This window comes from Furipterus horrens, unplaced genomic scaffold (genome assembly GCF_987537825.1).
Source record: "Furipterus horrens unplaced genomic scaffold, mFurHor1.1.pri manual_scaffold_1, whole genome shotgun sequence".
Lineage (NCBI taxonomy): Eukaryota > Metazoa > Chordata > Mammalia > Chiroptera > Furipteridae > Furipterus > Furipterus horrens.
Window position 1 is genome coordinate 93,017,236 of NW_028327171.1, and position 14,494 is coordinate 93,031,729.

General features: G+C 36.7%; 1 protein-coding gene across 1 annotated transcript; it reads right to left on the minus strand.

The window, feature by feature from the left end:
- Nucleotides 1–5,587: 5,587 nt before the first annotated feature.
- Nucleotides 5,588–14,269, minus strand: DPPA2 (developmental pluripotency associated 2). The gene is made up of 7 exons (XM_090286869.1): nt 14,042–14,269; nt 11,702–11,849; nt 10,178–10,323; nt 9,998–10,081; nt 9,357–9,597; nt 7,522–7,717; nt 5,588–5,660 (listed from the first exon to the last, which is right to left on the minus strand). The coding sequence occupies exons 1-7, from the start codon at nt 14,267–14,269 to the stop codon at nt 5,588–5,590; spliced, it is 1,116 nt and encodes a 371-aa protein (XP_090142995.1).
- Between the last annotated feature and the right edge of the window lie 225 nt (nt 14,270–14,494).

Consider the following 14,494-nt stretch of genomic DNA (forward strand, 5'->3'; position numbering starts at 1 on the left):
AGGAAGGGAGGGAGGGAGGGAGGGAGGAGGGAGGGGGAGAGAGAGAGAGAAAGGAAAGAAGAAAGAAAGAAGAATAAGAAAGAAAGAAAGAAAGAAAGAAAGAAAGAAAGAAAGAAAGAAAGAAAGAAAGAAAGAAAGAAAGAAAGAAAGAAAGAAAGAAAGAAAGAAAGAAAGAAAGAAAGAAAGAAAGAGAAAGAAAGAAAGAAGAAAGAAAGAAAGAAAAAGAAAGAAAGAAAGAAAGAAAGAAAGAAAGAAAGAAAGAAAGAAAGAAAGAAAGAAAGAAAGAAAGAAAGGCTAACATAAATATAAATGAGTCAAAATTTAACCCAAGGAAAATTACAACTAAAGCCAAAAAAAAGAAACACTGAATAAATTCAAAGAACCATGGAAGAAGGAAAATAAGTAAAGATACCAACAGAAATTAAGGAAACAGAAAACAAAGTAGCTAGGCAGTAATGAAAATCAGAAAGCAATTGTGCTGGACTTGGGCAGGAGTTGCCCCATTCCTCTGCTGAGAAACACCGTTATCAGGAGACAACCTTTAGCTGTCAGCCCCTGGGAGAGCCCCACCCTCAATGCCCTTGACCCAGGCTCTGGCTTTCCCCAAGCAGCCCCCAACCAATGACTAATTTGGATAGAGTATAGGACACAAACTTTTGATTCAATGTGGGCACAACCTTGACATTTTAGCTCCAAAATTTCCTCCAGAGATTGGCCAAGGCTTTCATTACATCCCGGTTTGAGCTTGTATCACCATCTGATTTCTCTCTCTCCCCACCTTTGCTTTCTTCCCTTCCCCTTTATGAGTGATAATTCCAAAATTGCTCCCCACAACCCTGTACCCTACACTCTCAAAGTCCTATTTCTTAAGAACCCTACCTGGGCATTGTTCTTTGGAAAAAATTAGTAAGATGAACAGATCTCTAACAAGACAGAATAATAAAAGGAAAAAGAAAAAAAGGCTGAATAGAAAAACAAGAGAAAAATTAAATAAAATATAGAATTAAAAAAATTAACTACTGACACAGCAGACAAAAAAATATAGTGATAATGATGGGGGACTCAAATGTTGGAAAATTTTAGTTTCAGGTAACAGCCAATAAGCTTGGTAATCAATGTGTGTAAAAAGCCATTGTTTCAGGAACTGGAGGTATGACCCACCTGTGCACCTCAGGACTGCAAGCAATCAAGACAGTATCTGAGCCATTGTACTCCAGAGAGAGGCGACCACCGTCCAGGACACAGAGGAAAGAATGCTGAAGCTTTTATCTGATTAACTTTTCCCCTGAATTTCAAACCCCTTACCTACACTTTTCATCTCCTTACTTATAAGAAGGGACTATTTATAATGGAATGTAAGACAATCTGTTAAGATACAACTCTGCCATCTTCTCAGATTGCTGACCATCTGAATAAAGCATCCATAAAGATTCAATCCCTGTCTCTGCTTATTGGGTCTGGTAGATGACAGGCGGCACGAACATCAGTTTTTCCATTTTCAATAACTTTGAAAACTTGGAATAAAAATTTCTGGGAAAATAGAAGCTGAAACTAGTAGCATAAATAGAAAACTTGAATCAGCCAATGGTAATCATATACTTCTTCCCCTCAACACACACCCTTACCTAGATGTTTTCACATGTATATACCATGTGAAATTAGTACTAACTAATTCCCTTATTATACACCTTACAAACAGTAGAAAATATTTGCAAACTCTGTTAATGAAACTGTATAATCTATAATACTAGGTAAGTCAATATGTAAAAGATATGATAATTACCCATGTAATACAATTTAAATATGAGCTTATTGAATCCAAGAATATTTTAATGCATAACATTAATTGGTCATAACACAACTAAATGTTCAACTTAATTCAATTTTTAAATTAAAAATTAAAATTTTTAAATATTTTAAATTCATGAGGCCATCATGGTATTCTAAAAGGAACGAGTTTTCCTTCTTTTTTTACAGAATACCAGCTTAAAAAAAAAGAATAAATACTGGTAAGTTTGCAATGCTCAATGTTAATAATTGATTCAGACATGAGTGACCATAGGATGCTAATATTCACTGGGTGAAGAGTTGTTGGGGAGGGGCAAGATAGTATATGGTGGCAAAAGTATCAACCTACAAAGTATAAATTTCAAAGTGGAAACTGTACTTAGACCTTGGAGAAGTAAGGTAGTCATCACTGTAATAAAGTCATAACTTTTTTAATATAATGAGGAAACAATCTGAATTATGTACTTTCTTCTGCAATGAAATATGAAGTCCTCATTCTCATGTAGAAAGTGTCCCAAAAATGTTTACTCTCACCCTGGCTGGTGTGGCTTAGTGAACTGAGCGTTGTCCTGCAAACCAAAGGGTTGCTCCTTTATCAGGGCACATGCCTGGGTTGCGAACCAGGTCCCCAGTTGAGGGAGCATGAGAGGCAACCACAAATTGATGTTTCTCTCCCTCTTTCTCCCTCTCTCCCCCTCTCTCTAAAAAGAAATAAAATCTTTAAAAATAAAAATGTTTTGTCTTCTAATATTAATTTTGGGTTTAAAGAAAATATAATTAGTCAAAGAAAAAAAATACCACTAGAATACATTCAAGAATGTGGTATATTGTACAAAAAAAACTCATCATTTTTCTTCAGACAATATTATTTAAAAAAAATCTTTGATTTAAAATTAGTAGAAAGATATTACAATAAATTATCCTGAAACTACTGAATCCTGGATTTTTTAAAGTACAACACATATTCTATAGACAATTAATCATATTTGAATATGGACTAGATATTAGGTGCTATTATGTTTTAATTTTTAATTTTAATCCTCAGCTGAGAATGTTTAATTTTAGAAAGAAAGGAAGGGAGAGAAACATCAATGTGAGAAATATAGATTGGTTGCCCCCTGCATGCGTCCCAACTGGGGGTGGAAACTGCAACCTTTTGGTGTATGGGAGGATGTTCCAACCGAGTCACCCAGTCAGGGCAAGATACTATTATGAAATGACTTTCTTAGGTTTGATGACACTGATTACATAGAATGTCCTTATTCTTGCAGGGTGCAGTCTAAAGCATTTAAGGGCAAAGAATGTGTCCATTTACTCTATATGGCAGGATAACCAATAAAAAACAAATGTAAGTTTTTTAAATGTGGGACACAGCACTGGCTGGTGTGCTCAGTGGATTAAGCGGCTGCCTGCTAACCAAAGGGTTGCTGGTTCAATTCCCAGTCAGGGCACATGCCTTAGTTGGGGCATGTGAAAGAATTACACATTGATGTTTCTCTCCCTTTCTCATTCTCTTCCCCCCTCTCTAAAAAGAAATAAGATCTTTAAAATTTTTTTTAAAAATAAATAAATGTGGGACAAATGATAATTGTAAATTGTTGCTATTCTTTCAACTTTGGTGCAATAGATAAAATATGTAAAATGTAATGAAATACATAAACTAGCAGTATTTTAAAATATACAAGCATGTTTCTACTATGTTGAAATTGATCTGTTTACCACACTTATGAACTAAGAGATAATTTCTTTGAGCAATGTTTCATCTTCAGTGTACAGTTTTATAACTTAAGGTTTATTCCTTTAGTATTATATGCTATTTTGATGCTTTTAAAAATAATCTTAATTTTGTCAGATCATTGCTAGAATATAGAAATACAACAGATTTTGTTTATCCATTCTGACAACTTGCTATATTTGTTAATTATCTCTAAGGTTTTTGAAGAATTACCTAGTTTTCTATATATAATGTCATGTCACCTGTGTATAGACCATTTTTATTTCTATGCCTTTCCAATTTAATGATGTTTCTTTTTCTTGCCTAGCTTTTCTGTCTGGAATTTTCAGTATCATGAACAGAAGTGGTTAAAATGGGCATCCTTGTCTTGTTGCTGACTTCAGGAAAAGAAACTTTCAGCCTTTCACCACTTAGTGTATTAGCTGTGGGCTTTTCACGTGACCTATACCATGTTGAGGTTGTTCCATTCCTCTGTGTATTGAATGTTTTCACATCATGAAAGGGGGTTGGATTTGTTAAATGTTTTTTTCTTTATCCAAATATTGTTTATTAATTCTATTAAAAGATAATAAAATGCTTCAATTAAAACCAGAAAAGGGAAATAAAAAGAGGAAGACCAAAAGGAACTAAAAAATGAGGACAGTGAAAAATACATCAATCTCTATCAATCACTTAAAATATCAGTGCTCTAAATATACAAATTAATCAAGAAAATAAGACAAACCAAAGACTAGAAAAAAGTATTTGCCAAAGATTTATGTGATAAAACAATGCCATCCAAAATTTTAAAAAACTCTTAAAACTTATTAACAGAATGAACAGCCAGATTTAAAAAAAAAAAAAAGAGCAAAAGACCTGAACAGATACTTTATCAAATATACATGGATGATAAAGCATATAAAAGCTGGTCCACATCATATATAATTAGAAAATTGCAAATTAAAACAATGAGACACCACTACACAGCTATTAGAATGTCCAAAATCCAAATCACTGACACTATATGCTGGTGAGGATGCAAAATGGTACAGACACTTGGAAGAAAGTTTGGCAGTTCATTACAAAACTAAACACTTTTTAAAAAAGATTTTATTTATTTATTAATATTTAAGAAAGAGGGGGAGGGAGGAAGAGAGGAAGAGAAACATTGACCTGTGCCCTGGCTGGGAATTGAACCTGTGACCTTTCAGTTCGCAGGCCAGCACCCAACCCACTGAGCTACCCAGCCAGGGCTAAAACTAAACACTCTTAATATAAGATCCAAAAATCATGCTCTTTGGTATTTACCTAAAAACACTGAAAACATATGTTCACAAAAGCCTGAACACAAATGTTTTCTAACAGTCATTTAAAAAATGAAAAAATAAAAGTGGACTACTAAGCTGTGAAAAGAATGAAGGAACCTTAAATGCATATTGATATGAAAGAAGTCAATCTAGAAAGGATACTGTATGATTCTAACTATATGACATTCTAGAAAAGGCAGAGCTATAGATACTGTAAAAATATCAGTGGGCCAGGGTTGGGAGGGGGGAGTGTTGAATAAAAGTACAGAAGTTTAAGGGCAGTGAAACTATTTTATATGACTCTTTAATGGTGGATATGTCTCATTATACATTTGTCAAAACCCATAGAATGTAAAACAGAAAGATTGAACCCTAATGTCAACTATGGGCTTTCCATGATAATGATGGGTCAATATAAGGGTCAACAAATTTACCATTCTGACTCAAGGTGTTCATGGTAGGGGCAATGTGGGAGGGGACAAGAATTTTGGAACTCATTACTTTCCTCTCAATTTTTCTGAAAGCCTAAAACTGCTAAAAAAAAGTATTGATTAAAACAAATTATATTCCAAATACCTAAGTACCTGAAGCAGCAGTGGCAGTTACTTTTTGGCAAACCTCAAGTACAGAATCCAGACATTCACATCTGTACCCAAGGCATCAAGCAACACTGAGGATGTCCAGAACAGAGCACAGCAATCATTGGATACAAAAGTCAATTTAGATATGAGCATTCCAGCATTTATTCTTTATTGAGACATGACCCATCCAAAAGGAATTATGTGGGTGTGTTCAAACGAAGTTTCTTCTTCTTCTTCATTTTAATTAATCTTTCCATCATCCTTTTATTCCTATAAAGCAAGTTAAAAAAGAATTTTGAAAAACTGTTCCATACCAACCCCTTGGAAGTGACATAAAATAAGGAATCAACTCTTGGAGTTCTTGAGTATTTAGCTCCCCCACCTTCACCTGAGACATGTGGCTAAGAGAATTTAATGTAGTAAACAAAGGAACAAGATTGTCCACTTACTATCAGTCCTCATATTCTGTACACTACAGTTGGTTTCACTTCCTTCATCTGTACACTATTCCTACCCTTCCCATAGCTTCTCCCACGTCCCATCTCTGTTCACACATGCTTATGGTTTTCCCATTAAAGAAGAAAAATAAAAAGAAAGGAAGGAACAAAGCTCCCTTGCTATTACTACTTCAAGTGCTGTCTCCTCCTTTTTACTCAGGTATTATGTTCAGTCATAGTCCTTCACATGATCTACCCTAACTTGTCACTATCATATTTCTGCTTCTACTGACCCTCTTAACCCATTCTGAAAAAGGCCACGAATTATGTCCTAAATTGATATTCTCAATAGCACTGTATTATTCCTTATCTTACATGGCCAATTCACTCCCAACCATTTTCCTCAGAAATTGCCCCTTGCTTCCTTTTCTCATTTACTCCCAACTTATAAACTGTACTTGTACAGTCTTCATTGCTCACCTGCCATCGATATACTGATTCTCTTTAGGGTTCTTTCTTATGTCCCTTTAACTCGTACACACTCTTAAGTACAATTTAAATGCTAATGACCCCCAAAAATGTTTCTCTCTAACCCATACTTATCTCAGGTCTCTAGACCCATGTCAAGCATGTTCCACATATCATACTCTTCGCCAATGAACTAGACAGATATCCACCTTTCTTCCATCTAACATAACAGCATCCTGTTCCTTTTACTCCTACATCTCTTAAACCTGTTCCATTCCTCTTTAAATTCTTTGCCAAGGTCATATATTATATCTTTATAGAATTGTTATAGTAATCTCTCACTTACCCTCCAACCTAGTTTCTGTTGCAAGATATCAATCCACTTCCTAAAAAAAAAAAACCTTAGCTTCCCTCCACACCCATCCCACATTACCTCCACCCAATTCCATCACCAAATGCTGAATTTTGTACTAATGGGTGAACAGTATAAGTTCTATAGTCTACATAAAATCTAAAGCAGTGTTATGTGTATGCCCCATGTATATTTTCTTGAACAGTGGGTGTGTAATGTGCAGCTATCATTATATTTTCAAGGCAGTCTGTGTTCGAAAGTGACTGAGAAATTATGGCCCACAAGATAATTTATGAGACCTTTATTACAGATATAAATATATCAATGGTCTTCTCCTCCCTTTCCCAGACTTAATTGTCAATACAAGCTTTGATCATATCAATCTATTTGCAATTTCTAAGGATGCTATGCTCTTTTATTTCTATGTATTTGTATGGGTTGTTTCCATTATCTAAATTTCCAAATTATTACTTTCTAGCTTATAAGATTTTCTTCAGTACATATAATCCTTTCTGAAGTTTCCCTAAGCTACTCCAATATAGGTTCTACGTGCATTTTGCCTTACTAATTATTTTTATACCCAGCTAGGTATCTGACATGTTAAGAACTCTAAATGCTTTTTTTTTTTTTTAACAGTTCTTTAAAATTGAGGTAATTAATACTCTAACTTTTTAGATACTTTGTTAAGATGGGTAGGAAGCCACATTTATCTGGGTTTTAATCCACTACCAACTTCTTTTTCCTTCCTACCTTTGCCTGATGGCAAATTAAGAAAACAGTATGTTTGTTCTCTGCTTTCTTATACGAAATTATTCAGAAACCATCCAGACATCTACTTTTTTGTGTACCATACAGAAATATATTTAAGGGTTACCTCTTAACACACTCAGGGCATAACATATTATCTTCTAGGTCTGAGGATGGGAAAGTGCAGGCTGGTAACAAGAGGAGAGATATCATTTTCTTGGGAGTGTCGGGCACCCAGGCCTGACCGGCATGGAACTGCAGGCGAACCCACCCCTCTTTGTCTGCCAAGAGAGGTCTGCCATGGACCACACACCACCTGACACCTGGGGAGGAATGAGAAGCAAATATAAACAGCTAAGATCAAGTAACTGCACCCCAATTCAACCTTCTCAGCAAATCACTCTTGACTTTGTTCTTATATTCTTTTGATGGAGCAACTGAATGAGAAGCATAAAAAAATGTAACCAAAAGAAACTATAACATAACTTCACAAATTATATAATATTAGGGATAATATCAATTAACTTTTTTAAATGCTTGCTTTGTGTTCAGAATATTGCTAAGTGGTTTACATGTATTCCTACATTTATTAAGAATATTATTAATATTTATCTTCTATTTACTTTTTGTATTTACAGGTAAGGTTAACTGAAGCTTGTGATGTTGGTGTTAAATAATTATAATTTCCCCAGAATCAATACACAGATCCAGATATTTGGATTTATGGCCTCCTTGCCTAGCTACTACATTGTACTGCTTCAAACATAAAACAAGGCAAAAGAATCTTTGTTTAAAAGCCTGAGGAATAAGCTAACTGGGGAGAGGGATATTTAAGGAAAAACAAGGTAAACAAGGTAAGATATCAAGTGTTTGAGATTGAGAAAGGAGCAGTCACTCTGAGCCTAAATACCCATAAAATCTCCCCTGTCAGACTGTAAAACAACAGATTATGTTTAGAGCTACATATCCGGTGAGTAGGCACACTCCTGGAACATAGAAGGTGCTTAAAAACTGCAATGGAGAGGATCTAAAAGATGAATACGTGTGGGGTGCTACAAGCTCATATGGCACATTAATGAAAATTAGAAAGAGGTTATCATCTTTGGGGAAGCAGTCCTCCAGACAGCTCTGTGGCCGGAGAACGATTTTGGAAATTAGCAAAAGGTGCCTATTCCTTTTCACAGGAAGGAGTGCGGTTTGGAGAGCAGACAGTAGGCCAATTTCAGCTTCTGTCTTGCCTTTGGCTGTGTTCCTTTTGTAAGAAAAAAACGTGCCTTACAGAACTCTTTTGGAAATGAGGTGGAGAGAAAAAGAACCCAAGCAAAAAAAGAATGAGGGTGATTTTGTGCTGACCTGAGACAGAGTCTGCTGGAAATGAGAACAAAAATATCAAGGACAGAGAAGCTGGAGAAAAGTGGGGGACTAAGTTATCTCAAGATTTCTTAAGAGGACAAGGGCTCCAAGTATTTTAATTACTATTGCATACTTTGTATGTGCCAAGTTGTATCTCATAAGTCTCACAATCATTCTGTGAAATCATTTTATAAATCAGGACATCAAGGCTTACACTAAGGAATTGGCCAATGCCACATACCAAGGAAGTCATAAGACAAGGATCTGAACCAAAGCTATGCAAAGTGCTATAAGAACTTTGAAGGAAAGGAGAGTAAAAGGCAGAAGACCTTGGGCTGCGGCTGACTACATTATCATACTATACGTTCTTCCCACATTGGACTTCTGCTTAGTGGTAAGAAAGGGTCACTGCTCAATCACTTAGTGGCTTAGAAATCCATCCAGGCAAAACTTGACTATCAATAAAAAGATGTCTTCTATGAACCTAATAAGCAATCAACAGGTATATTTCAACTAACTCTTTTCCTTATATTACCCTTCTGTATTGGACTGATTCAAGTTACTTAATCTTTCTCTGGAATAGTACTCACTGTTTACAGTTGATCTTACCAGATGTTTGCAGCAGAAAGTTCTCAGCAGGAACCGGAATGGAACATGAATTCACAGCCTTAGGTTGCACAGCTCTTGCAGCAATTCTTGACCATGCTGCCAACATGGCCTCCTGAGCTGAAGTTGTCACTTCAACTGTATTGGTCTCCTGCTCTCTCTTGCTCATCTTATTACTTTTACTACTCCTTGCTCTCTTGGTCACCATCTTGCATTTCATTGAACATGATTGTAATGTGGCCTCCTGTGGTGTTTCAGCAGTAAACTGCAAATGGGATTCATGATGAGTACTCAGTCAAGTGCTGCCATAATGAATGACTCGCTGTCAGTTTTCTCATTCTTTATAGTTGACCCAAGTAGGTCAGCATGGGAAAGGTTTAGGAATGTTAGTTCTCTTAGGAGTAGTGGTTCTCAACTGAGAGAAATTGTTGATTGCTAAAATTGTGTGGGGGAGGAAGGGTTGCTACTGACATCTCGTGGGTAGAAGCCAGGGATGTGTCATCTGCTTAACATCCTAAAATATACAGCACAGTCCCCCAAAACAAAAAGAAATTATTTGGCCCAAAATATCAGTAAGCTCGCCTTAGAGGTACAACATAAGCAGAGATGCTAGGACAGGAGAACAATTCACAATCACAACTCACCTTTACGTTGTTTCCATATTCCTCACCCTCTTGTTTTTCTTCAGAGTAAGCATGTTCCTTCAGCCTCATATAAATATCTATTTTCTAAGAAAATTTAAGGGGATGGGGGTGCAGAGAGTAAAGTCAACAAAGCTTCCGATATTTGTTCTGAGCAGCAGAAATTCCCACCAACGTACTCACCTTGCCTTCAGTACTCAAATTAATTTGTTGGCACCAGTGCCTCAGAGTGTCACGACGCACTTTATTAATCGAAGGCAAAATGGTTGGCAAGGGAAAAATTGGTTTTGGGTAAGCTTTGAATTGTTCATTCATTTGAGGAAGATGAGCTGAGTAAAGAAGAAAACCAAAGTAGTAATAATTTTAAAATGTAAGATTCTTTATGATTTTACAAAGTTCTCGCTTATTTCTTACAACCCAATTTGCACATATCCATTCCAAATACTGGTCCTCATATTACAAGGTAATAATAGATTCAAGAACCAAAGGACTTGCGCAAAATCACATCTCCATTAAAATGGCAGACCAACTGTTTTGACATCCAAAACGCCATGTTTTTCACACTGCTTACAGCAACCTGTTGTGCTTTTGAGGCCATCAACACCACCTAATAGAACATTATATTGGAGTGCTCTTCCAAAATCTCTACTTTTGGACCTACAGAAATCAAAGGAAGCCCTCCAACAAGCAATGACCCTCCATTCTGTCATCCTGCCTTATTCCTCTCTACGGCACCTTGTCTCAAATTACTCTACTTAGCCACAACTTGTCATTATCGACTTCATCTTGAAGTCCTTATTGTTGGGCCAGAGAATAAAATCATTCTGAAAATATGTATTCAATGCCTTATATGAAGCACTGAAGACACAAAGGGTCATGATTATTAAAAACTGCTAGATATTTGATCAGTAATTACTCACCAAGCAAAATATTACATGTTTTCCAAAAACTAGTTCGTCTTCCAAATACTCTGATCTCACTTATATGTGGAATCTAAATAAGCAGAACTCATAGAAACGGAGTAGAGTGGTGGTTGCCAGGGCTCGGGGACAGAAGAAATGGGGAGATGTTGTTGATCAAAAAGTATAAAATTTTCAGTTATAAGATAAGTAAGTTCTAAGGATTTAATGTACAACACAGATACTATAGTTAACAGTACTATATTGTATGCCCGAAAGTTGCTAACAGAGTAGATCTTAAATATTCTTATCACAAGGGGGACAAAAAGCTTCTTGTGTGAGGTAATGAATGTTACTTAACCTTATTTTGGTAATCATTTCACAATGTATACATATATCAATCATCACTTTGTACACCTTAAAATTACAGTTATATAGTATAAACCTGGGGAAAATTAGTTTTCATAAATGTATATAAAGTATATATTAACCAAAATGAAGAGAAGATTGAGCTTTATTGGTTGGAAATTTGAACTCATATCTAGGTATCCCATAAGACTATACACTCTCCAAAGCAGTCCACATGCTGATTTGTGTGTGTGTGTGTGTGTGTGTGTCTTAAAAGCAAGGCAGTACATGATGCTTAGCAAATGACAAGCATGGGAGTTTGAGAAATCTCTTACCACAGGTAACTGAAGTGAGATTTAAGCTGGGCCTTGTGTGGTCAAAGGATAGAGAAGAAAAGTATTTTTTCCTGAGCTTCCCAGAGCTGGAGGAACAGCAAACTGGGCAATCCTTGTCCTCATACCTGTATTGTTTGTCTGAGGCATCTTCAGGTTGGCTCCTGAGGTTGAAGAAACACTTGGTTCCATTTGATGTTCTTCATTATCTTCCTCATTAACTGGAACCAATGTGAGGATCACACTTTCTTCATCAAATTTATCTTCAAAGAAATCCTGGAAAGGGAAGGGTCTATCTCTGATCTTCGTTTGATGTATACAATTAAACTGCTTACTTTAAAAACACAGCTAATGAGTAACAAACTGAGAGCACGGATGGAATAAAAACTTATTGAGATTTCCTTAAATTTAGTGTTTATTAGTAGACCCTTTGCTAGATTAAAAAAAAAAATAAGGAAATTGGCAAAAAATGATTTACAAGTAGGTGATAGAGAGAAAATGGAAGGGGTCTGTAGAAACCATTTCTCTTATGGTCTTCCTTTCCATCAACTAAAACACTAAATACTTTCACTTTATATCCTAAATCTGTATGAAATGTGTTCCTGCTTTCCCATCTTTCATCACATGATTCACAATTCAAGCTATCATTAACTCTTACTGGAAGATGCAAAAATCTATTATTCCAAACTCCGTTCTAACTCTACTCTTTCCTCAGACTGTTCTCCTGCTTGCTTAAAATACTTCCATGGCTTATCCTTGCTTTTAAGGTTAATGAAAAAATATGCTCTGTAGCCCTCACTGGTGTGGCTCAGTATGTTGAGTGCCATTTCATGACCCAAAACATTGTGGATTTGATTCCCAGTTGGGGTACATGCCTAGGTTGTGGGCCATGTCCCTGATTGAAGGAGTGCTAGAGGCAGCTGATCAATGTCTCGCTCTCTCTCACATCGACATTTTTCTCCCTCCATTCCCCTCTCTTGGGAAAAAAAAAAAAAAAACCTCCTTCTGTAGCTCACACATTCCTGAACACTCTTGCTCCTGCCTGCCACTTCAACTTAAGAGCTTTCCAAGCTCAAGCCATACTGGACTTCTTTCTGCCCCAGGACATGAGGGGAGAGAACATATCTGTTTTACTCCTATTGCAATCATAGTAACTAACACAGTACCCAGCACAGATTGGGCCCTCAATATTTTTTCTGATGGAAAGGTGAAGTGGACACGTAAGAAGTAACATTTACTGGTTTTTGTACAATAAGCATGCATTGTGCTAGGTGCTTTCTGTGTTTGTCTCATGTATTTATTTTTTTTTAAGATTTTATTTACTTATTTTTAGAGAGAGGGAGAGAAATATCAATGTGTGGTTGCTCCTCGCACGACCCAACTTGGGGCGGCCCGCAACCCAGGCATGCGCCCCGACCGGGTATCGAACTGGGGACCACTTGGTTCGCAGGCCAGCACTCAATCCACTGAGCCACACCAGCCAGAGCTGCTTCTCTCATTTAATCCTCATAGCATAGTGGTAATAATTTATTACTTTTCCTATTTTACAAATTAGGCAACCAAGTCTCATAAATTAAAAAACCAATGCCACAAAATAACACATGCCTGAGTAAATCTCTGAACCTAGCTTTTCCTCTCAAAATGAAGGCAAATAAACGCCATTCCAGTCCTACTGTAGGATTTTTTTCCCACAGCAGCCAAACGGGATCTTAATGCAGCCACCTCCTTTCCCTATTTAAATCATCTCAATAGCTTCCTATTGCTCTCAAACGCCTAGCTTGCATGTAGGGATTTTGCATTTGTATACCACTTTTCCAAAGCGCTTTCACACATATTCAATGGTTAGCTTCAAAAACACTGAAATTATTGGGGAGATATTACTCTACTCTAGAGGCAACTGAGGACTCAAAGCAGCTATATGACCTGCCCATAATCAAACACTTAAATGTTGACCAATTCGGTTCACTCGCCCGGTACCAAAGCGCTGTGAAAAATTCTCAATTTATCCTCTCCTCCAGTCCAGCGTGACCCAAGCCTAGTCTGGAGACCCATTTGACACCAAAGCTACTGGGGATACGTTACTTCTTACTCCTGGAGGAAAGAAACTAATTGGTCGCTTCACTTTCTGACCTTATCCATATTACAGCTTCCACGTTATTTTTACCGTAGGTCTCCACTTCTTTACCATTTTTTATCTTGTCCAGCTATAAGATGCCTTTCTGCAAAAATCTCTTCTTTTGCACTATAAAAAGAAATCTTTATTTCGCTTTTTTACTGTCACCCAAATACACAGAGCCACCGCCACGTGGAAGAAAAGTAATCGCCGGCAAAGAGGAAGAGATTCCAAGATGGAGATTTCTTACATCCGGAAACTACGATTTGTGGCAAGAAGGAACCATACGTGAGCTCTAGAAAGGCTTTGAAAAGAGAACCTGCGGTAAAATTAATTATATTCGAACTAAACTTACCTTTTCGTTGCTATCCAAAGTTGAGGTTGTCATTTCTAGGAACCTCAGGGGAAGGCAACGCCAGCGGTGTTGAAGGTACTCGCAGTTTTCTCCTTTTAACCTGAGGGTTTCTAGACCGATTTGTCCTTTTATAAGCAAATGTCTCCTTCTACTTCCTGTTTCTCGAAAGAGCGCTTTTTCTTCCTCTTCTTCCTGCTTTCCCGTTCTCTGACAGCGCGAAAATCTCATCGGTTTTATCTCCTATCTTGTCTATTCGTGGGCTTTCAGTTATTGGTTAATTAATATAACTCAAAAATTTTTATTTATTTTTGTTATAACACAACTTACTTATTTCAAATGCACACACACACAAAAGTATAATTTACAGCATCTTAAGATAAATTGCCTTTGAATGGGAGCTTCCCTTCCTGTACTTTGAGATCTACAAGACATAACTAGAAAATTTACTACCAT

Coding starts and splice junctions, on each gene's coding strand:
- DPPA2 (XM_090286869.1), bottom strand. CDS start 14,269: ATGAGATTTTCGCGCTGTCAGAGAACGGGAAAGCAGGAAGAAGAGGAA. Junction 9,598..9,997: donor AATATGGAAACAACGTAAAG/GTGAGTTGTGAT, acceptor GAAACACCACAG/GAGGCCACATTACAATCATG. Junction 7,718..9,356: donor CTTTCTGCTGCAAACATCTG/GTAAGATCAACT, acceptor ATTCCTCCCCAG/GTGTCAGGTGGTGTGTGGTC.